Here is a 24,412-nt window from a genome sequence, read left to right as displayed (position 1 = left end):
TCCGCATCCATGGCAGTTCCTGAACAGCTTGGATCCGGGCGCCGAGCTTCCTTTGTCCTGGGCCATGTCCACGGGTAGGGCTCAAGGTCTTCTCCAAGAGGCGTACTCGACGAAAACTTCGCCCTTGAGGGGCGTATAAAATCCCAAAACGGGACCCAGTTGATCGGAAGTAGAAACGGTGGAGCTTGAGGCTCGATTGACTGAAAAAATGAGATTAAAGTCTTTGAAAAAATCGCAAAACACAGTAAAAGCTCGAGAGCTATAGCAGGAGGACTCCCAACACTTGAACGTGCGGTAAAAATCTGAAGAGGGCTGCCAGAGGAGGGGCTTAGGTAGAGGGCAGTCATTGGCTGTGGGCAGTATGACCCAGAGACCAGTGATTGGTTACTAGTAGAAAGACAGTTCAGAAACAAAACTGAAACTGATTTTCTCTTTACAGAGGATTTGCAGCCTGACGCCGGGGAATATTCATGAGCATGTGAATCCATAACAGACCCCATGCTGGAGAAAGAGAGAGAGACAGAGAGCGAGAGAGAGAAAGAGAGAGAGAGAGAGAGAGAGAGAGAGAGAGAGAGAGAGCGAGAGAGATAGAGAGAGAAAAAGAGGGGCAGATTGATAACTTACAAAGGAAGGGGGAGGGCAGGGTGCACTCCTCCATTTTCCTGTATTAACAAAGGTAGGTAGATGTAGGTCTGACCTGCTCACACAAGCTGTCCTCCAGACTGATCTCTTTCTTGTCCCTTTATATCGATGACATATCTGAGGCTCATTGTTAATGAAAGGAAAAGATGGGGCTTGTCAGTATCATACAAAGATTTCTGGGACAGAAGCTTCATCGAAAAAAGGAAATGGGAAATACTGTGTCTTATCTGAAGGCATCCTCTCCCCACTCCTCAAGGACCCTCCACCCAGGTAATCCTCCCTTGCACATTCACTCCAGCATCAGGATCCAAACGTGATGGCCTTTTCTTGGCCACTTGAGAAGAGGATCCAAGGGGAGTAGATGGGAGGATGCCTCCAGGTTCCTCACAGTGGGGAAGCTTGAGACTCTAGACACAGTAAGCCAGTGACCTACATCACCAGTTTGGTATTTGTGCACGCAAATATTTGTAATAATGCCCTCATTAAATTGAAGATGTTTTGCTGACAATGTTATGTTGTTGGGTTTCATACCGCGCACCACTGCCTTGGTCTCTTGGTGCATATCAGTGTTCCACAAGCACAAGGTATCGCATTGTCAGCCGGGGAAGCTTGTTCTTGCAATTCCTGATCCCCATACTCCACCTGTGTGTTATTTCTACGGTCATGAATAAGACATGGATAAAACATCAGCCAGAAACAAGTCTGTATTGTTTTTGTGTTTATTTAGGGTTGTTACAAATAGGGGCGGTCAAAATAAAAATGGGATGACGAAAGGCAAAGTAAAAAACACTCAAGATAGCTCCTTCTCGTGCAAAGGACTTGAGGGGTAACACAATAACAGGGTAGCTTCTCATTAACTCCATTACTGCAAGCCAAAAGAATGTTCTTCCCTTTTAAGATTGAATACAAGCAGGAAAGTTATTAAGTGTCACAGTCTCAAAGGCCCGGATGCCCTCCAAGCAAACCTTAAGGAGTTTCAGTCACTCACATTCTGGGGTGCAGAAGTAACCCGTGCGCTTCTTTTCAGCTTTCTGGCAGTTTTCTCCTTATTTCCATTCTGGCTAGGATCTGACTTCAGGGGTTTCATGCTGCTGTCGTCCATATCTGAGCAACCTCGACAATGAGGCTAGAAGTCCCCAAGCTTGAACTCAAAGGGCTTGCATTGGACTCATGCATGTCTAGAGGGAGGGGCTTCTAACTCTAGCCACTGTTTTCTGACTGGTCCAACTTCAGGCAACCCTACTCACGCCACTGCAAGAATTTCATTTTGTGGCGGCCCTTCTCTGTTCCCTTATCTCTGCTACTATAACCCCAACTCCTGTCGCCTCACCACATTCTTGTGCCTCTTGCTGTCAACACCAGCCCCCCAGGTGTATAAGGTACCTTTCCCACTCTTCCTCAACCTTCCCAAGCTATGCCTTTTCTCTTCCTGCTCCAACGTCTCAGACACATCCTCTTGATGACTCTCTACCCTCCTACACCTGATTTCCTAGCAGCTTTTACCACTGTGGTCTTACCATCTCTTCTGCTGAATAGTTCATCCCATTCTATAACCTCCCCATCTCCCCTCCTTTGAATAGTGCACCTCCTCCGGAAGCGTTTCCTCCTCTGAATGGTTTACCACCTCCATCTGTCCCTTCACCTGCTCCTGATGTCTCTCCTCCTCTTCATGATGTCTCCACCTCCTCCTAAAGTCCCTCCTCTTCTACTTGGGATCTCTCCACCTCCCGATATCTCTCCTGAGTATCAACCTCCTCCTGATGTCTTTCCTCCTCCTCCAGATGTCTCTCCTTCTCCTCCTGATGTTTCTCCACCTCCTCCTTATGTCCCTCCTACTTTTCTTGGAATCTCTCCACCTGCTCCTGATGTCTCTCCTCCTCTTCATGATGTCCCCCCACCTCTGCTTTTGATCTCCCCACCTCCTTCTAATGTCCGTTCTCCTCTGCTTGGGATCTCTCCGCCCGATCTCTCTCCTGACTCTCCACCTCCTCCTGTCTCTGCTCCTCTTCCAGATGTCTCTCCTTCTCCTCCTGATGTTTCTCCACCTCCTCCTCTGCTTGGAATCTCTCTGCCTCCTCCTGATGTCCCCACCTCCTCCTGATGTCCCCCCATCTCTGCTTTTGATCTCCCCACCTCCTCCTAATGTCCCTCCTCCTCTGCTTGGTATCTCATCAGCTCCTCCGATGTCTCTCCTGAGTCTCCACCTCCTCCTGTCTCTCCACCCGCTCATGATGTCTCTCCTCCTGATTGCTTTCCTCCTCCTTCTGATGTCTCTCCTTCTCCTCCTGATGTTTCTCCAGCTCCTCATAATGTCCCTCTTTCTCTGCTTGGAATCTCTTCACCTGCTCCTGATGTCTCGCCTCCTCTTCATGATGTCTCCACCTCCTCCTGATGTCCCACCACCTCTGCTTCTGATCTCCCCACCTCCTTTTAATGTACCTCCTCCTCTGATTGGGATCTAGCAAGCTCCTCCGATGTCTCTCCACCCCCTCCTGTCTCCCCACCTGCTCATGATGTCTCTCCTCCTCTTTATGATGTCTCCAACTCCTCCTAATGTCCCTCCTCCTCTGCTTGGCATCTCTCCACCTCCTCCCGATATCTCTCCAGAGTCTCCACCTCCTCCTGTCTCTCTGCCTCCTCTTGATGTCCCCCACGTCTGCTTTTGATCTCCCCACCTCCTTCTAATGTCCCTCCTCCTCTGCTTGGGATCTCACTACCCGATCTCTCTCCTGAGTCGCCACCTCCTCCCGATGCATCTCCTTCTGTCTCTCCTCCTGATCTCTTTCCACCTCCTCCTGATGTTTCTCCACCTCCTCCTAATGTCCCTCTGAGGAAATAAGGGCTCCAGGCAGCAGTGATGAAGAAACAGTAATTTATTTCATTACAGCGACAGCGGCCTATGAGAGCCAAATGCCAACATGGCTCTCTCCCTGCAGTCTCCACTGTAACTCCTCCACATTCTTTACAATAACATTCTTAGAACTTAATGAGCTCATAGTGCAGCTCAATGTTCAACTAGGATCTGGTAATACATTTTTATGAACTTGTTTTAACTTACACTTACATCATAACACATCTCATCCCTTATGTGCATACAGCCGTTTACTCCACATAATAATCCTTAAACCAGCTGGGTTTGTTCTTGACTCTATTTCAATGTGTCTCTGCTGCAGACCTTGAATTGTTGTCATCCTTGGAACACTTATCTATGACACTGGAGTCTCTGATACTGTTATTAGCAAATTCACCATTGTCATGTTCACCATTGTCATGTTTATCATGTGCATTGTCCTTCATGCATTCTGGATATTTCACAATTCTGGACATTGACCAACACTCCCCCCCTTCTACAATTACTACATTGTTTCTTACCGCAGATATTTTCTTGGGACCAATGTATTTGCTTTCTACACATTTGGGAGTGAATCTAGAGTTCTTTATGAGAATACAATCTCCCACTTTCCAGGTATTACTTTTGACACTCTTGTCCTCATCAAATCTTTCTTTGTACACATCCTGTGCTTCTTTGATGAGAGTCATAATTTTCTCGCGATCAATGTTGGAACTCTTGGCTAAGTCCATCCACCCTGGACTTAGTTTTGTTCCAGGTTGTCTCCCTTTCAATGACATGAACGGAGATACATTTGTAACTGAGTGTGGTGTGGTACAGTAGTTCCATATCATTTCTCTTACTACACCAAACCATCTTAGATTAGAAGCCATGTCCAATTGCAAACCACCCTTTATGAACCTATTGGCTCTCTCAACGAGGCCGTTGGCCCTTGGATGATATAAAGCAGTTCTAGTGTGTTTGATGCAAAATTTCTTCAAGAAAGTTAACATCCTTTCAGAATAGAATTGTACTCCGTTATCAGTGATTAATTCTGTCGGGAAACCCTCCCTGTAAAACACTTCCTCGAAGAATAACACCATCTCTGCAGTGGTTGCCTCACGCAAAGCCTTCCATTCAATCCATTTGGAATGGTAGTCTACTAGCACAACAATGTATTTATACCCATTGTCAAGGTTTTGTAATGGTCCTATCAAATCAACTGCAACTTTTTGCCATGGTTCACTCGGTACTTTGACAGGATTTATTGGTACTTCTCTAACCATCTTGGTCTTGTCACTCTTACCACACTCTCTACAACCCCTAACACACTTCTCTGCATCGCTGTCAATCCTGGGCCACCAGAAATATTGCCGCAAATATCTCTTTGTTCCTCCCATGCCCAGGTGACCTTGATGTGCTATATTTACTAAATGAGATCTGACTCCCCTGGGGGGTATTATCCTATTCCCTTTTCTAAGTTTACCTCCGTCCTCAGACATACTTAACTCGTCCTTCACACCAAAATATCTGTCAAACTCTTTTCCCACAATATTCTTGTGAGGCCATCCTTCTCTGGTCCAAATCATAACTTGATTCAATATTCAATCCTCCTCACCAGCTCTTATCCACATCTCTTTATCAATGGCATCATGCTCCATTTCTGCAATGCTCACATCTTGAAATGCAGGTGCTCCCTCCAATTCACCATCACACACAGGTAATCTGGATAAACAATCTGGTACCACATTCTCCCTCCCGGGAATGTAACACACCTTGAAATTATAACCCAAGAGTTCTACCATCCACCTCAAAACTCTTGGAGACCCTTTGGCCCACTCAGAACTGTTCATTAATTGAACCAAAGGCTTGTGATCTGATAATAAAAGGTCGACCCCATAGAAAGAACTTGAAGTGCGTGACTGCCCAAAATACTGCTAGTGCCTCTCTTTCAATGACAGAGTAATTTCTTTCTGCTCCTCTAAGTGGCCTGGATGCAAATGCAATTGTGTATTCAGTTTTACCTGAGTCAAACTGAGTCAAAACTGCTCCTAAACCAAGGGTACCAGCATCAACTGAAAGCAGCGTTTTCCTGCCAAACATGAATCCACTTAAGGATGGGGCTTTGACTATACAATCTTTGATTTGCAAGAATGCTTCCTGTCACTCTTTGGACCATGTGTACTTCACGTTCTTTTTTAGTAACTCCCTCAATGGAGATGAGATGGATGCAAAGCCATTCACAAATTTATGGTAATATTCTGCTAGTCCCATGAAAGAACGTAGTTGGTCCTTGTCTTGGGGCTGAGGAGTGTTACTAATGCTTTCTATGAGTGACTTTTTGGGAGAAATACCTTCTTTCGAAACTTTGTGTCCCAGATACTCCACTTCCTCAACACTTATTTTACATTTGCTTCTTTGGACCGTTAACCCAGCCTCTTTCAGTCTGCATAGTACTGCCCTAAGTACTCTGCATTCTCATGCTCATTACTTGCAAAAATCAGAATGTCATCTTGAAACACCTTAACATTTTCCAACCCTTTTAACACTTCCTCCATCACCTTTTGGAACACAGATGCGGCCGAGGCCAACCCAAATGGCATGCGATTGTATTTATAAGTGCCTTCAGGTGTGATAAAGGCAGTGAGATGTTGCGATTCTCGGGAAAGGGGAACTTGGTGATAGGCAGCAGAGAGATCAATGACAGAGAACAATTTGGGTTCGCCAAGAGTGGAGAGTGTCTCGGAAATGTTGGGTAGGGGATGTCTCTCCACCAGAATATTGTGATTAAGACTGCGCAAATCTACACACAGTCTTAATTTACCATTATTTTTGGCCACTAAAACAATGGGGGACAACCACTCTGTGGCCTGAACAGGTCAATGACACCCTTATCTACTAAGTTATCGAGTTCACTGCGTAGTTGCGCTCTCATGTTTAACGGCACATGTCTCACTTTATGAACAATAGGCTGAGATTCTTTCTTTAGTCTAATATGGTGTTCGAAGTTCTTGAGTCTGCCCAGACCTTCGGTGAAGACCTCTGGGAACTCTCTTGACCACATATCATCAATCTCGGCAATGGTGACAGGCTCAGAGGCACTAGCTTGCACCCTGACTCTCAACTTCCTTTGTTCCTCCCAACCTAAAAGGGAGGCTCCCTTTCTTGCAACTAAAATGTCAGCTATGCATTCTCCACCTCTGTATTGCACACTTGCAGTAAACTGTCCCAGCATCTCAATAGGGGATTCCGCATAGCCGCAGGGCCGAATTCTTGGTGGATCCAGCATTGATTCATACTTTTTTAGAACATCTTTAAATGTCTCTTTAGAAATGATGGTCCATGGGGAACATGTGTCAACTTTCATGAGTATTTCTTGACAATCAATTACAAAAACATCTGTTGGACCTTTGCTGTCTCCTCCTCCAATGGTCGAAATCTCGAAGACATGTCTGGGGTTGTCTTGCGAGAAGTATACCTCCTGTATGTTGTAAGCTGAGAGCACCTTCTTCTTGGTTGTCTCTGGTTTCTAAGAGATTTATTGATGACCTCTTGCATTAGCGAAATGTCCTCTGGTCCTACACTTGAAACATTCAGCATTCCTTGCTGGGCACGAAGGGTAATTCGGACCATGCTTGACACTGCCACATCTGGTACACTTCTCACCCCATGTTCCTTTCCTGCTTGTATTGACATTAAGTCTCTTCCTGTGATCAACTGCGCACACAGCTTGGGTACTCTGTCAGACTTCAGTTCTTTGACATATTGTGAGGTTTGTTCTATGCTTCTGGCTAGGTCCACTGCTTCATCCAACTTCATGTCTTTTGCCAACAATTTCTCCTGTATCCTAATATTATTTGTGCACCTCACTAACTGATCTCTAATTAACGAGTCAGATAGATGTTCGAATTCACAGGAGTGGCTTAATGTTCTTAATGAGGCTATGTACGATTCCACGGATTCTGAGGACTCTTGCGTACGCTGAAAGAACTTGTGCCTCTCGAATGTAACATTTTTCTTAGGCTCAAAATGATCTTTGAGTTGTTTAATCGCAAGGGCATATTCATCTGTGTCCTCCGCTTCACCAGCTTGTGCACTGCCTAACCCATCAAACACTGCATGCCCTTCCACACCAAGATTGTGAAGTAATAATGCCTTTTTGCGAGTTGAGCTGAATCTCTCTCCTCCCATTGTCACCAGGTAGTTTTCAAACATGTCTTTCCACCTGTCCCACCTAACTTGGGGGCGTCTAGGTTCATTCAAAAATGACATTGGCGGAGGTATTGAAGCTGCCATGTCTTAAGCGGTAAAAAGGTGGTAAAGAGTGGGCTTGCTGGATGCAACCAGTAGACTCTGGATCAGTTCAAGTATGCTCAGTGGATGCACAGACTGAGCAGTGACAGTGCTGTGCTATGCAGACAAAGGGATCAGTCTTGTATGAGTACAATCCCTTGTGTATGATGTCACAATCCCCCTTACATCATTCTGAGTTGTAACATGATGGCTGCTCATCCACAGAATGGATACATGTCATAATGGCTGGCTCCTGAAACTTGCCAGAACTGCATGGGCAGGTTGCTCAGCAACGATAATGTCAATGCTAGGGATCCTTGAAAGTAAACACTGTTGCTTTGAGACAGAGTCAATACAGTAATGGGGAAGGCAAGGTTACACCCCCAGGGGACGCGCCTGCTGACCTGTTGTTCCGCTCCTCCTGACCTTCCTGCAGCGTCCGCTGTCGCACGGGAGTATGGAATAAAGCAGGCCGCGCTATGACGAGACTTCAAAGGATTAGGGAGACACTGCTGAGAGCCATCCTCGTCGCCAATGAGGAAATAAGGGCTCCAGGCAGCAGTGATGAAGAAACAGTAATTTATTTCATTACAGTGACAGCGGCCTATGAAAGCCAAATGCCAACATGGCTCTCTCCCTGCAGTCTCCACTGTAACTCCTCCACATTCTTTACAATAACATTCTTAGAACTTAATGAGCTCATAGTGCAGCTCAATGTTTAACTAGGATCTGGTAATACATTTTTATGAACTTGTTTTAACTTACACTTACATCATAACACCCTCCTTCTCTTCTTGGAATCTCTCCACCCAATTTCTCTCCTGTGTATCCACCTCCTCTTGTCCCTCCACCTGCATCTGATGTCTCTTCTCCTCTTCATGATCTCTCCACCTCCTCCTGATGTCCCTCCACCTCTGCTTTTGATCTCCCCACCTCCTTCCAATGTCCCGCCTCCTCTGCTTGGAATTTCTCTTGAGTCTCCACCTCCTCCCAATGTATCTCCTTCTGTCTCTCCTCCTGATCTCTTTCCTCCTCCTCCTGTTTCTCCACCTCTGCCTAATGTCCCCCACCTCTGCTTGGGATCTTTCCACCGCCTCCCAATGTCTCTCCTGAGTGTCCACCTCCTTCCAATGTATCTCCTTCTGTCTCTCGAACTCTTCCTGGTATTTCACTAACCATCTCCTTCTGAGGCCTCTCCTGATGTCTCATTAACTTCTTTTGACATCTCCACTGATGTTTCCCTTGCAGTGTCACCACCTCTTCCTTTAGATGTCTCTCTGCCCCCTTCTGTTCCTGCAAGCCCCTTCTTGGTCCTTCACTGCACCCCCCCCCTTTCTCCTTATTCGATTTCCCACCTCTGTTTCTCTCTCCCCAAATCACATTCTGTGCTCTCCAAGTCACCTACTATTTTTCACTTGTTGTAAACCAGCCCCTCCTCTTAGTTCAGATAATAGGTTGTAAAATGGGTTTGGTTGATTTGAATTTATGGGAAGCACTCTGCCTGTGTTGTGGGCTGCTTCTGCTCTTCATACGCTCTATGAACCAAGCCCATATCGGAGGGCGGTGACATCTTGGTTTTGGTACTATTGCATACGCACGGTCAGCTCCTTGGAGCAGTGACCTTCATGAGTTGTATATGTTTGAAAGTGCTGGCGCTTAATAATCGAATTTCCTGCACACATGGTATGTGAACTTTAGTCTGGTAAGCATTTCATTGTATGGGTTCTTTCCACAGGGCATGCTGTTCTGTGGTAGTGGCTCTGTGGTCCCCCTGCTGACCATGAGTGCATTTACTTCTATTCAGGCCTAAAAGGGGCAATGCCCATAGTTGCTGCAATGTGACAAGTACATATAATGCTCCAGGAAAGTGGTGCAGTAGACCCTTTGGATACCCCATCCCTTGCCCCTAAAGCCTGACAGGGCACCTCCTCGCACTCATTTATCATCATTCTGGACAGCATGGGTTTGTTCTACTCAATGTATCTCCATTAGCAGCGGAAGGGGTCATTTGCATGATGCAGATTTTAATTGTTTCACTGTCTGAAAGAGGAAAGAAGTAGGGACGGTTGCATGTTTAAGATTCTATTCCACAATTAGAAGTTATTTCTTTCCTTAAAAATATATCCGTTCTACTACAAGTATGTACATATAAAAAAAGTTTTTATTTCAACCAAAATCCAAATCTTCATGTATGGTTTTGTAGATAATCTCGTGTCACTGGCAAGTACTATCGTAATGACGTCTGGTACGGAGCAAGATCCCAGCTGCAATATCTCTGTGTCACCTGTGTTCAGCTGTCTTTATCCTCGAGACTCAAAATGAACTCAAATTCCTCTGTGTGAAAGGAAAAGGCAGAAGATGTTATTGGTTCAGGTCATTCCAAGGTTCACTCCCCCCCTCACAATCCCCGTCCTCTTCCCAGCACAAGTTCTTCCTGCAGTACTGCCTGCCCTTCTCCAGCACAGGGTTGCAGGATTCATTTGGAAATTTAGTACTAAGGGCTCCAGGAAACAGCAGTGTACTAACCCGTCTCATGACTGAGGAAGTAAGCAACGTTTATTGCCCAGAGTAATGCAAGCGTAAAAGAAGAGTTTGTCGACCAGGCATGGAGCGGAAAGAACTCAATTCCAGTAAAGAAGAACCACTAATTAAAGAAACCTCACAAAAAAAATGAACCACAAGAAAGGAGAGAACAAAATGAATGGATTGATACCCAAAAGCAACAGAAATTAATACAGAACAAAGGGTTTCAGTTTTTATCCTTCCACCAGTGTCCGTCCAGCAAATACCTTTGATCAACGGCTGGACTGAAAGCCGCGACCTAGTGAAAAGTGCCATGTTCTTGAGAGGCCCACCCGTGGCAGCATGTTCCTGGTAGTAAACCTTCAGCTCTGCGAGAGGGATGAATCGCTTAGTCATTCGCACAAACTGAACGTCCACCTAAGAAGACAGATTATAGAACTTTACATCACTCAGGTATTACACTGAGGAAATACACTTATCCCATAAACCAAAGATGTTCTTACCATGGACCATTTGGGGTTCTCCTCTTGACTGGATGGATCGTAGTGAGAATCTTTCTTGTCGAACTGTGTGTGGTCCACATAAGCTGCCTTCACGATCTGTAACCAACAGAGGAGTGTTTCACGACAGACACTGCAGCCTATTGCGGTTAAACTTCGACATGGGTATAAAACGGAAACTGTAAACTATGCAACTCAACTCTTATCTTTTTAAAGTGAGTTGGTAGCACTGTTGAGGCCTTGGTGTGTCTAGAACTCACCACCCTCGGGCCAAGGGAAGAGGGAAAAGGAGAACATAAATGTTGAATTTCAGCCTCAAAGTAGCCATCAACAGATCCCTTATATTTGGCATCAGATCAAGTGGGTCAGACCCTGTGGGAAAGCACGGTTAAGACATGGGCTGTTAAGAGCATCGCAGGTGGTATTCCAAGATGGCGACGGATCTGTAAGGTCGCGCTACCTGGAGCTCCCGCACAGCTTTAAACCACTTGCAAGAAGAAGCTGCGTTGAAGCTGCAGGTGCCCTCCCCTCAAATCGGCCGGTGTGGGGGAAGCTCAGGCTGAACCGCAAGCGGCAAGACGAGCCGGTAAAATGCTGCGGGGTCTGCCGCAGAACCTCGGCTGCAGCCACTTCGTTCAGTGTCAGAAGGGAGAACCCCAGGCTCGGCCACCTGTGCGGGGAGAGGCGAGTGCAGCGCCGGGAGGTGTGGCCCGGGCCGAGGGGCTAGTGGCAACACTGCATTCCCCCGGGCGCCGAGACAGCGGGGGAGCCAGACCCGAGGCGCGAGTATGGAGCGTAGGAGGACGACGCCCCCTGCGATTGTGGAAGAGGGGGCCAGAGACCCTGTGCGCCGGACCCGGTGAGGAGGCCCGGCCGGGTGACGCTGGGGAGAGAGCGCCATCGGCCTTGTGCAGACACTCTCCAACAAAGAAGAGGACCCGTAGTGGAGTGGAGCCCGCGGCGCGTTGGGTCAGGCGCCGGGCATAGCGGACCCGAAACACGGCCAGGGAGAGGAGCACGCATCTCGCCGCTGGAGGTGGGGGTTGGGCCCCGGGTCAGCGTTCTCTGGGCTGACCAGCCAAGTAAGTGGGGGGGGATGTCAGGGGGGCCGAGGAAGTTGAGTTATACTGAAGAGAGGGCCCCCCCCTGCACACTCCCTCCCTATCAGTCTTGAGACAGTTGGGTCTGCGGGGCCCTGTGGTTTGGATATTCCTTGGGGAGTGCCCCCCCGGGGGAGTTGTGACCCAACGGGGGCCTTGCAGACCGGGCCCCACCGCCCCCCATCACCATTATCCTCAAGTCTTGTCCCCCAGGAGTGGGACTCAGACGGGGGAGCGGCATCAGGAGAATCAGGCAGGCCCCCAGACTGACCTTACGTTGTTGATTGGCACGGCGGACCAGGCCGCCCGGTCATTCGGGAGTCTCGGGCCTGGTGGTGGTTAGAGTGGCGACCAGCCCCAAATAGGAAAATTAGTGGAGTACTCAGCCCACTTGGGGGACCCCTAACCCAGGCGGTATGTCAAGAAGCAAATCCAAAGACATCCCCGCCTCTGCTAGGATGGCGAAGAAGCATCAGGAGGGTTCTCTGGCCCAGATTTGGGCCAGTGAGCTCGGTGAGCAGAGACCTCAGGAGCCCGGAGACGGGTCCTTCCCGGCCACCTCGGCCTCCACTCGGGATCCACAGGACCTGCCGGTCACTGAAGCCCAACTTCGCTCCCTGCTTGGGGAAATCGTGGAAAAAAAAATCACAGATGCAGGACAGAAGCAGATGGATGCGCTAAGGGAGGATCTGGCAGAGGGCCTACAAGAAATAAAAAGGGACCTCAACAAAATCAAAGAGAGGGTGGACACGAATGAGAGGGCCCTACAGGAGTTGGCGGAGGACTCATGAAAGGCGGACTCCCTCTTGGAGACCCTCGCGACAGCAACTCACAACCTCGAATTGCACGCAGAAGACCTGGAGAATAGATCCAGGAGGTCTAATATACGGGTTAAATCCCTGCCAGAATCTGTCCTAGATCAAGATCTGGCCGAAACAATGAAATCAATATTTGGAGTCCTCATGAAAGCCGATCAAAGCGAAGATATTAAGCTCGACATGGTCCATCGTGTGGGACTGAGGCGTCAGGAGACCGGAGCGCGACCACGGGATGTACTGGTGGCGTTCCATAGTTATACCCAGAAAGAGAGCATCCTTCAGGCAGCCAGGAAGGCGGGACAGATAACCCACAACAGTTCAGAAATACAGCTATACTATGATCTATCTCAAGCTACCCTGAATAGGAAATGGCGCATGGCCCCGATCTTGGCTCATCTTAGAGAAAAGCAAGTGCGCTACAGGTGGCTCCACCCATTTGCTCTTAGCTTCCAGTGGCAGGGGAAGCAACAGAGAATCACGACCTGCGACCAAGGACTGGCTCTATTAGGCCTCGAGGACGTCCCACCTATGACAGGAGCTTCCCAGTCCGGGAGAGCACTGTCACAGAAACCTTGGGAATGGTCGGAAGTGGGTCCTAAGAAATCAAGGAGGGAGCGTAAGCAACTTCTGTTCAGTTCTCTGACCCAGGCCCAGACTCCAGACCAAAAGGACCATACTGGGGAGAGGGGTTCACAAGGAAAACAAGTTGCACGTTCATAGTCTCTGTACCAACCCTGGGGAGGGCACACATGGATCTAAGTTTAACGTGCGTATTAAAACTTTAATTGGCGATTGCCTACACATCTGCGGAATGCATTGGGAAGGAGGGAGGGTCCTGACATCTCAGAATGGGAAGGGGAGTTCCTACATTTTCAAAGGGGGTGTTCTAGGTTTGTTATTGAGTCCGGCTCTCGTAATGTTGTTGCGAGGGAGGCTTGGTGCCAGTCGGATTCGCCTAGACAGGGGGAAGGGGGGAGAGATCCAAGGTCTTAGTTGGGAGGGGGCTCGTAGTGGTCCGCGAGTGGACTGCACACACTGAGGAGGGTTCGGCGAGGGGATCAGCGGGCATAAAGGGGAGAATCAGGCATCACGTCATCTTTCCTTATGGCAAACTCCGAGGTACTTAGGGTGCTTTCATTAAATGTGAACAGCCTTAATTCCCCGGTTAAGAGGAAGAAGGTGAAGAGGTTCCTTGGGCGGGAACATATCCTCATGTTGTGGCTATACAGCAGACACATGTGCACACTAGGGACACCCACAGGGTAAGATTCCGTGAGTACTCACGGATACTACAGGCGACTAACACCAGCAAGAAAGGGGGAGTCCTAATAGCCTTGAGGGATGGGTTGGACCTGACAATTGGGAACACACAGAAGGACAACCAAGGCAGATACCTAGTGGTGATACTTCAGGGACAGGAGGAAGTCATCACGGTAGCAACTCTATATGCTCCAAATCAAGCCCAGGACCCCTATATACAAAATATAGTAACCCGCCTAGGGAAATTTGCAAAGGCAAATATCCTCTTGCTAGGAGACTTTAATTTAGCCTGGGACCCCGCCAGAGACAGCACATCCGCCACATGGGGAACACAGAGGGGACCTTCTGGGGACCTGGTGAAGAAAATGGACTATCTGGCCTTGGTTGATGCCTGGCGAGAGCTATACGGTGATGCTCCGGGTTACACATTCTACTCACACGCCCATAGGTCACACTCACAAATAGACTATGCCTGGATTTCAAAGCCGTTGTTGGGTAGAACCGTAGCTCTGGATTTAGGGGCAATTGCTCTGGGAGACCACGCCCTACTTACCATCTCCATATCCAGGCTAAACGGGCCCCCAGGCATTTGGAAGTGGAGATACCCAACCTCGCTGTTTAGGGACCCAGTCCTGGTCAAAGAGATAGAAGAGGGAATTATAGACTTCACTAACCATAATAACTGGGATGACACGAACCCCCAAAATTGGTGGGACGCCCTCAAAGCCACTGTAAGGGGAAGGATCATAGCAACCAAAGCTAGAAGGGAACGGGAGCTGAGACTGGAGGAGCTAAAATTGGAAACCAGACTTAAAGAGTCTCGTATGGGTAGCAGGATAACAGCAGCCACTAAAGGGGAACATATAGGGCGGTGAGAGGTCAGTTAAACTTTATGCAGACAAGGGCGGCAGAGCGTAACCTCCTGGCTATGCGACAAAGGTTCTACATTAGAGGCATTAAGGCTGACAGGTTGCTGGCCAGGAAGTTAAGGAAGGAGGCTGGAGACAGGACGATCTTGAAAATAAAGAGACAGTCAGGGGTCTTCCTTACTAATAATTCGGACATCGAAGGGGAATTTTGCAAATTTTATTTGGACCTTTACAGATCAGGAGACCCTGCGACTGCGGAACAAGAGTTTTATCTCTCTCAGGTGGGATGCAGTAGGCTTTCTCAGGATGAGAGGGATGAGCTCGACCGGCAGATCACAACAGACGAGGTTAGGAGGCTGATCATTAACTTACCGTCTGGTAAAGCCCCAGGTCCAGATGGGTTTGTATCTGAATTCTATAAGACGCACAAAGAAACTTTGATCCCTATCCTCACCAAACTCTTCAACTGTGTAGGGTCAACAGGTGTTCTCCCCAACTCGATGAATGAAGCCAATGTCATCTTAGTACATACGAAGGGTAAAGACCCTACCGACTGTGCTTCCTACCGCCCAATAGCATTGATAAATGTAGATGCTAAAAGTCAAACCAAGGTATTGGCCAACCGTTTGGAAACAGTTCTCCCCACATTAACACATAGTGACCAGTCTGGTTTTATTAAAGGGAGGCAGACTTCAGATAATGTTAGAAGATTGGCCCACCTGATCGAAAACGCTCAGAAAAAGAACGTCCCGGCCCTTCCTTTGGCGATTGACGCCGAGAAGGCATTTGACCTGGTTGAGTGGGGGTTCCTGTTTGCGGCCATGGCCAAAATGGGGTTCGGTCTGGGTTTCATTACCAGGGTAAGGGCTAACTACCGTAACCCGGTTATTCGTCTAGCAATAAATGGACACATATCAGCCCCAGTTAGGGTGGGAAGGGACACCAAGCAAGGTTGCCTGCTGTCACCACTATTCTACGCCCTACACTTGGAACCCTTCCTGCAGACAGTACGGTCCTCTGAGGACACCGAGGGGCTCCCGTTTGGTGGAGAGGTTCATAAGATAGTGGCTTTTGCAAACGACATATTTGTACTTACCAAGCCAATTACCTCACTGCTAGCGGTGGCTAGGGAGGTAAACAGGTTCGGCCAAGTGGCAGGCCTAAAAATTACCGCGCACAAATCTGAAGCGTTACCCTTCACTCTGTCACCAAGTGAGGTCCAGGACCTCAGGAAGGCTTATCCGTACAGGTGGGTTGACTCCTCATTAAAGCATCTGGGAGTTTCCCTGACACGGTCCGTGGGCGATCTTTACAAAGCGAACTTCCCTCCACTCCTTCAGAAGGTGAAATCGAAATTGGTGGACTGGGGACCCCTGGAAATTTCGTGGTTGGGGAGAATCAACGCCCTAAAAATGACAATCCTGCCCCTTCTCCTTTATCATTTCACGGCACTCCCCGTGCGACTCCTGTCGTCCTTCTTTAAGACCCTACAAAGAATACTCACTAGGTTCGTTTGGAGTCAAAAGCACCCGAGAATAGCGGCCGCTCTTATGAAAGCTTCCCCCGGCAGGAGTGGGGTGGGAGAGCCGGACTTTAAGGTTTATTATCTTGCGGCTCAGATTAGAGTCATTAGGGACTGGCAGAGAGACGATAGGGGGAAGGTGTGGAGGCGGATGGATGGAGCTGTGGTGGGGAAGGATTTGGAGGGGGTTTTGTGGGTCCCGAGGCAGAATAGGCCTTCGCGTATGTACTGCAGTGCTATAACTTCAACCACAGGTGAAGCCTGGGATCAAGCCATCAGCAGAGCACACATCACTACCTTCCCTTCTCCGTATACGCCCTTACACGGAAATCCACAATTCACTCCAGCTCTTATCGATCCGCTGGCTTTTCTTCCTTGGTTTCAAGGCGGCTGTCGCATGGTACGGGATGTGTTGGAGGGGGGAGAGGTGAAAAGATTTGAGCAATGTAAGAAGGATTTCGGCATAGGGGAAAAGCAAAGGTATTCTTACCTCCAGATCAGGCACTGGGTCTCTCAGCGAGAGCTTAAACAGGCGGGTTCGCGCTCTCTCACCAACTTCGAAAAATACTTAGACACAGATTCCAGGGATAGGGGGGTGGTTTTGTCCATCTATAAACTGATTAAAGGTCAGGAAACGCTGCCAGCGAGGAAGTATATGGTCCTATGGGAGCAGGATTTGGGGGTGGCTATTGAGGAGCAAGAATGGGTAAAACTGTGGTCTCAGATCCCGAAACTCGCCAGATTGATTCAAATCCGGGAGATATGGCTGAAGCTGATGACGAGGTGGCACTTAACCCCAACCAGGTTAAATAAAGTATACCCCAATGTCTCGAGGTTGTGTTGGAGGGAATGCGGCTCGGAGGGTTCCTGGGCTCATGTTTGGTGGAAATGTCCCAAAATTGACTCATTCTGGACGCAGGTCCATCAAGCCGTCACCCAGGTGCTGGGAATTCAGCCGAGACAAAACAGAGGCCTGGCCTTACTGGGCCTGAACGACTTGCTTACATCTCCTTCCTCGAGAGGGGATCGCAAACTCTATGTAATAATGGTGATGGCGGCGGCGCTGGTACTTGCCCGGAGGTGGAAGTCGAGGGATCCCCCTCACGAACACGAATGGGTTGCTAAGTTGTGGTCTCTGGTGGTGGTTGAATGGCTCACTTATTCTATTCAGGGCCAACACATGCGATTTTCGTCGGACTGGGCCAACTTGCTGACTTACCTAAAAGCGGGGGCCCGACGGGCATGGTGTCCCAAAGCCATGGAACTACTGGGCATTATTAGCCTTCAGGACGAATCGGATCTGGGAAGAGTTGGGTCACCTATCCACAGCTAATCCAAGAGGAAGTCGGCTTTTGATCCTGATTCATGGAGATGCCCTGGTACTCTGGCCGAAAGACTTTAGAGGGGATAGAACTATGTGTGCAGTTCATATATATCAAGAGTGGAAAATAGGGAACCTGTTGGATTGGGAGGTGGGAGGGGGGGCTAGTTCGGGAGGACGGGGGTTGTTTCATTTGTTTCTGTTGAATTTCTGAGATGCATTTATTGGAAAAGTTAATAAAAATGTATGGTAAAAAATAAAATAAAAAAAGAGCATCGCAGGTGAAGTGAAGTATTTCCCAACATGAGCCATCTATCCACTCCCGAACCCCTCTCCCGTCTCAATGGACCACCACCCGGGCCCCTTTATTGGACGCCGAGATCAGAAGGACTGCATTGCTTTGTAGAAAAGAGAGTTAACTTGGCCTCTGTTGTATTTAGCTATTACCATTATTCAGGGTGGAGTGACTGGCAAATCAGATTGGTAAACTACTGTATTCTTCTATTCCAAAGATTAGGCTAATTTACTGATACGTTTAAGATCTGCTTGTTCTGATCCATTCTAAGTACAGTTCATAAACCTTTACGGTCTGGCTAAAATATGATATCTCTGCTAGATCAGAGTAGAAAACTCTAGAAAAAGAGCACAGAGACCTGCTCCCGGTTTGCTGACATTATAGTAACATCTGCTCCATCACATCAATGCATCCATTTAATGTTTTAGAAAGGAATGCCAAATATTCCGCTTTTCTCATGGTTATCCAATCAGCATTTTGCTTGGGTCCATATGGTGGCAGTTAATTGCAGGTCTGATTTTTAGCCTTCTTATAAGGCCGTTGTTTGCAAGGGAAAACATGGTTTGGCAGTACAATATCTATTGGCCTGGCAAAATGGCTCAGGAAACAGCCCCTTTTGTTGCCAAGACATACACCCATCGAGTACTAAAACTCCTGACAAACAATGCAGTTCTATTTTTGGAAGGTAGCAAAATTAAAGATGTGTGGCCCATCAGACTTCCATTTCATTCATACTTCCACGCGCCACAAACAAAGAAACATTACAGGCCTTATTTTACAAGTGACAGTTCCCTCTGCCCCCGTGGTCGATACGCCACTGGTTACTGTGCCCTCGGTGGAAGCCTGTTGCTGTGTTCTGGTTTCTAGCAATGAACCAATGACCTGTATGGTGTCCGAAAATAAAGTTCTGGCAATGTATTTCTTTACTGGCAATCCACAAGGTGTCAACCCAGGGAAGTTTGTATCATTGTGAGCCTAGAACAGTTTAGATCAGTTAAGCATGAGAGAGCTGGGACTAGCGGGGGAGGGGAGGGTGGAAGAAGTGCTAGAGAAGCCAGAATGGTGCCAAGACACCAATGTAGTTTTCCAATAGGATTAAGTATATTAATAAAACTAAAATAGAAAGAGAATTAAGAGAATTCTTAAATGATGAATTGTGAGATTACAGAATTCCTGGTTTGAGCTCGTCCTGGCTCTGTTTCAATGTTCAATGGAACAGGCAGGTCTTGGTGTTGCAGGTTTTCATGACACAGCTTAGCCTGCTGTATCATGATTCTGCTGTCGTCACGACACAAGTGGGAACGATAGGAATAGTTTAGAGAAGAAAGGACAACCAATGGCAGGAGGAAGGAGGACATAAACACGACAGGAAGTTGTGGGTTGTTCGGATGATGTCAGAGGAAGTGGAGGTGGTAGACCAAGACACCAGAAGGAGGAAGGAAGGAGTGGCGGTTTGTGGAGTTGTTTTCTGGAGACGGAGCAGTATTGTTAGTGAGTGAGAGTGGTACTGTGAATATGGGCAGGTGAGACAGTGATTGTGAAGTGTCTACAACTGAGTAGGAGGTGAGCAGAGTTGAGGAGGAGGGAATAGTATCGTGGAAGTGGTAGTAGTAATGTGGAGGAGCAAAATCTAATGGGGAAGGCAAGGAGTAGAAACAGAGAAATAGAGGTGGGATGAGTTTGAGAAGGAGTGTAGGGAGAATGAGAGGAGAAAGCTTGGTGGAAGAAAGACTAAGTCAAGCAGGGTAGCACACTGTTAGGAAACGTTCTAAGACAGCCACCTTGTTGCCGGGCAGACTCTGGCAACCAACCTGGACTCTAAGGTACCAGGGCACAGAGTCATAGCTCCCTGACTTGCACAAGTTTGAAGGTTCTTACCTGAACCTAGACATCCAGCTCCAGATGTCAGATGACATGGTCAGAGGCATCATTAATATAGTTTGGTGGAGTCAGTAGATTGGAAAAGGTCATAGACGATATCTTGAAAGACTATCAATGTGGATTCATCCCAACCAGGTGAACAGGAAGAAACATTAGACGGCTGCATTTAGTTCTGGCTAGAGCAAGTATACCCAGCAGCCTGTGGACATACTAGCGCTCTACGCCCAAGGCTTTTGACATTGAAAGGGACCATTGTTTGCAGTGTTGAGAAGAATGGGCTTGGGCAGGACTTCACTGGCTGGGTACGGCTGTTGTACATCGGGCTGGCGGCTAGGGTAAAGGTAAATCAGCTGGTGTTGAGGGTGTTCCACCTTGAGCAGAGACCCAGGCAAGGATGCTTGCTGTCACTATTCGCTATCGTGTTGGAGCCTCTAGCAGAATGTGTAAGGGTGGAGCCAGAGATCACAGGCTTCCCATGGCCACGACGAAGGGAAGAGAGGATATCACTATATGCAGATGACATCCCGATGTAAACTCAATACCCAGAGGCATGGACATGCTGACATAGTTTGGCTGATACTCGGGGTTGCAAATAAATTGGGATAAATCCACCCACTATCCAGTCCAGTGGGGGAAGTGGGCACTGCGAAGGTACCCACGGCTGGGCGCAGGGGAGGAAGGGTTCAGGTACCTAGGGTGTGGATACTGAAGAACGAGAACCGTTTGCAAGTTGAATCTTCAGTCAGCACTTAAAAGATTTGAATCAGATGTTAAACAATTGTAAGGAAGGCATGGTATCGAAGTAAGACAGACACAAGCGACCACAGATCAAGGGTGTTTATTGAACCATATTAATGGTTTGATGAACGCCTATCTAAGCCTAAATCAAAGATGGGACCAAGTTACACCCATCAAAAAATAATAATGCAGTCCTAGTGGAGTCTTGTCAAAATAAAAAGGGCCTATATTAAAAAAAGAATATTGCCAATCCTTACCGCTAATTTGCAAATAGTGTGGGGAAACACAGTCTAACTGTCATGCCCGCGCCGCTGGCACACGCATTGGCAACCATCATGGACTACTTGGTACTCATTTATCCTCCTAATACTCTTTGAACAACTCCTATTCACGCCTTGGTCTTTAATTTCCATTTGCTCGACTTTGGTTCTTTCTTATTTTATTCAACTAACTACATTTACCACAATGCACCTTGCTGCAGTCCTCAATTCCTGGCTATTCTCATTCATCATTATTGGGACCACAATCCCCAGAAGCCCTAGCGGCCAGTGCTGCTTCCACCTGCTCTGGACCAGAGAGGGAGGAGGCAGATTGTCTTCAGGTGTGCTGCTCCAGGTGCTGTCAATTAGCCTGCCTAAGAACAGGGCAGGGCTGTATATAAGCAGCTGCCTGCAGGAGCACAATGTCTTGCATCTTGAGTTCTCCCCGCTCCTGTTTGCCTTGACCCTTTACTTTGTATGCTGTTCCTGTTGCTGCATTATCCTGTTTTGATCCAGTGCCCTTTCCGGGCTCCCTGCCTTGCAGCCGATCACGCTCCGCTGCCTTCTACCTACAGCCCTTGTCCTCTGGGATTCCTGCCTTGCAGCCTATTGCAGTCCTCTGCAGCCCTCTACAGTCAGCGGCCCTGCTCCTCTGGGCTCACTCCTTGCTGCCCTGCTCCTCTGGGCTCCTTGCCTTGCAGCCTGCCTCACTCCGGCTGCCTACAGTCCTTGTCCTCTGGGCTTCCTGCCCTGCAGCCTGCCTTACTCCGGCTGCCTACAGTCCTTGTCCTCTGGGCTCCCTGCCCTGCAGCCTGCCTCACTCCGGCTGCCTATGATCCTTGTCCTCTGGGCTCCCTGCCCTGCAGCCTGCCTCACTCCAGCTGCCTACAACCCTTGTCCTCTGGGCTCCATACCTTGCAGCTTGCAACCTTCTGCTGTCTCCAAGCCCTTGTCCTCTGGGCTCCTTCCTTGCAGCCTGCTCCCTCCGCTGCCTACAGCCCGTGTCCTCTGGGCTTCTTCCTTGCAGCCTGTCTCCCTCCCCTGCCTACAGCCCTTGTCCTCTGGGCTCCCTGCCTTGCGGCTTGCTACACTCCTCTGCCTTACAGCCTGTTTTACACTTAGCTGCCTACAGCCTGTGGGATGTTTTACCCATGCATACAAGCCCTACCATAAAACTGTGCAGTACTGGCATGGAAAACATCATGATGGCCAGACCTCCCCAGAGAGTGCACAGGGAAAACATGAAGAATAGGCTGCCACCCATTTTTGCCTATGTTGTGAGCACAGGAGGGCACTGCCTAACCACCATTGGGCTACACACACAGTAGCCTGAAGCCATTGCAAAAAGGGCAATGCTGATTGCCAAAAGCAACCCATAACTATTGGGAATTCATTTTCAGGTCAAATATGGCTAAATTATGGGTACAAAATTATTTTACTGCAGAACCACACCATTGCCATGTGCTGAACCTGGATAGTATACTTCCATGTAAGACCACTCTATTGAAATGCAGTAATTCAAGACAACTCAAAAATGGATGCAGTACCGACAAATTCCCCAAGGTGGCGCTAGCGGTCTAAACTCTGACAGGGAAACTGTATTTAGGAGTTGCAAGAGGGGCAGGGACTTCAAAGCTTGTTAGTTAATTGAAAATCTAACCACCTGCTGTTCCCAGAGACAATCTGATTTAATTAACAGGACAAAAGGCTGGGAAACCTTCTCACCTCAGCAAGCCTAGGATATCACATGGTCATGCTAACCAAATGCAAAGTGGCCCCCTGGTCTGTTGACCTCAGCTTGCTGGAGCCCACACAAAAGACCTTTTCCCTTGAATAGGATATGGTGATTTTGACTGTTTCCTGTCAACAAAGATCTGCCAGCCAGGAGAGACATGTGATCACTGTCATCCCCAAACTTTGGGGGCGGACTCAAACACTGCAGTACTTTGAATTGAAAGCAAATATATATGTTACAGAAACACTGATAACTCTTGGTAACCAGATGACAGAAATGTGAAATTTGGGGATCCTTAAAATGAAAACTTTGCCCACAATTCAAGCCCAAACTCCAATTTGTGTGATGTTCTGGGGCAAAACCCCGCTATTTATTGATACTACAGACTCTGTGTTTCAGCTAGAGACATGGGAATTTACTGGAGTATGTATGGACAGGCCGTGTATATGTGTATAATTTTTAATGAAAAACCAATGTTGCATAACCCACTAAAATCGAAAATAAGTTGCCATTTCTTTACCCAAGCTCCTAGAAACACCAGAGTCGGAACAGTGCCTACCTCATGTGATATATGATGTGTGTAGGTGATGTAAAAACAACTGTGTATTTTGGAAATATGTATTTGGATCAAATATAGATTTGTGTGGAAAGATGAGAGGGGAGGGCCCTCTGGCCATAAAATCTACCTCATCACTCTGACTCACAACTCAGTTCCCCCAATCATGGGAGAGGGGAGAATTGGGCCAATGACAAGTGAGAGGGGCAGGTTTAGTTATGACCAACGCACACACCCACTTTCCAAAACACATAAAAAGAGACTGCTGTGACAGGTAGAGACATTCAATTCCATTTGCTGCGGAGCATGCTGACGACGACTTCACATCCAGAGATCCAGACTTCAAGTCCATCAATCTCCAGAACCTGTAGCAGAAATTAACTCCAGAATTTGTAGCAGAGAGGCCTGAATCCACCAGCTGAATCCTCTTCAGCAGGCCTCAAAACTAACCAAACTATTCAACAACCGGGCGAGCTGTTTGAAGTTTTGCCGAGAATTTTTGCAAGAACCTGTAGTACCCAGAAAGCAGTGTTACATCCAGAATCCAGAGAGGCTAGACCAGCAGAGCAGAGCTGACCCAGATCGCTGTGAGCAGAACCGGTGCCTGATTGACCTGCCGAGCAGACAGAACCGCAGCCGGACGTGTTGACCAGATCCGTGACGAGGCCTAGTTCAAATTTATATTGTGAGTACCTAGCAGAACTGTGCAGAACCAATCTCTTAGTTAAAATAATCTAATCCAAACTATTTTAACCTAAGTAGAACTGCCTCCTAGAAATCGTGTCATCTGTCATTTTTAAAGCTGCACAACTGTCACCTGTCAATTCTGCAGCTGCAAGCTGTCACCTGTCATTTTGAGTTTACTTTAAATCCGAAAAACTACCTTTATTTAATCGTCCGTATCTCTGGAACCGTCTGGGCTAGGAACGAGATTTAACTTTCCTCTGAAAGCTTAGAATCTAAGCTTTCCAACAAGCCTAGAACCGACTTCCTACTTATACTTTTTCCGCAATCACGATTTACGCACTCGCGAAATTTACCGCGATTTGCGATTTTGGCTCAATTTCTCCACTTGTCAAAATAGCAGCTCCATTCTTTCTTTTGTTAAAATCCGTTGCAACTTGGCAATAACTCAGAGCATTGCTAAAGTGAGCCTGAACTAATACCAACACGCATCTCCCTCTCACCCTGAATCTCTAGAGGGAATTAAAATTAGTTGGCACATTTTCCCATCCATTGGCATCACATTTAAAAAGCATTTTGGGCCTG

General features: G+C 47.8%; 1 protein-coding gene across 1 annotated transcript in view; it reads right to left on the bottom strand.

Moving 5' to 3' along the window:
- Positions 1–9,908: 9,908 nt before the first annotated feature.
- THYN1 (thymocyte nuclear protein 1) overlaps positions 9,909–24,412 on the bottom strand; it is a 278,091-nt gene continuing 263,587 nt past the window's right edge. The window contains exons 6-8 of the mRNA XM_069614112.1: positions 10,792–10,887; positions 10,555–10,705; positions 9,909–10,099 (exon numbers count right to left, since the gene is read on the bottom strand). Coding sequence (XP_069470213.1) covers positions 10,056–10,099; positions 10,555–10,705; positions 10,792–10,887 — 291 coding nt within the window. The 3' untranslated portion in view covers positions 9,909–10,055. The remainder of the gene's footprint in view (positions 10,100–10,554; positions 10,706–10,791; positions 10,888–24,412) is intronic.

This window comes from Ambystoma mexicanum, chromosome 9, assembly GCF_040938575.1.
Source record: "Ambystoma mexicanum isolate Mex_15411 chromosome 9, UKY_AmexF1_1, whole genome shotgun sequence".
Lineage (NCBI taxonomy): Eukaryota > Metazoa > Chordata > Amphibia > Caudata > Ambystomatidae > Ambystoma > Ambystoma mexicanum.
This window is presented reverse-complemented; position numbering and strand designations above follow the sequence as displayed.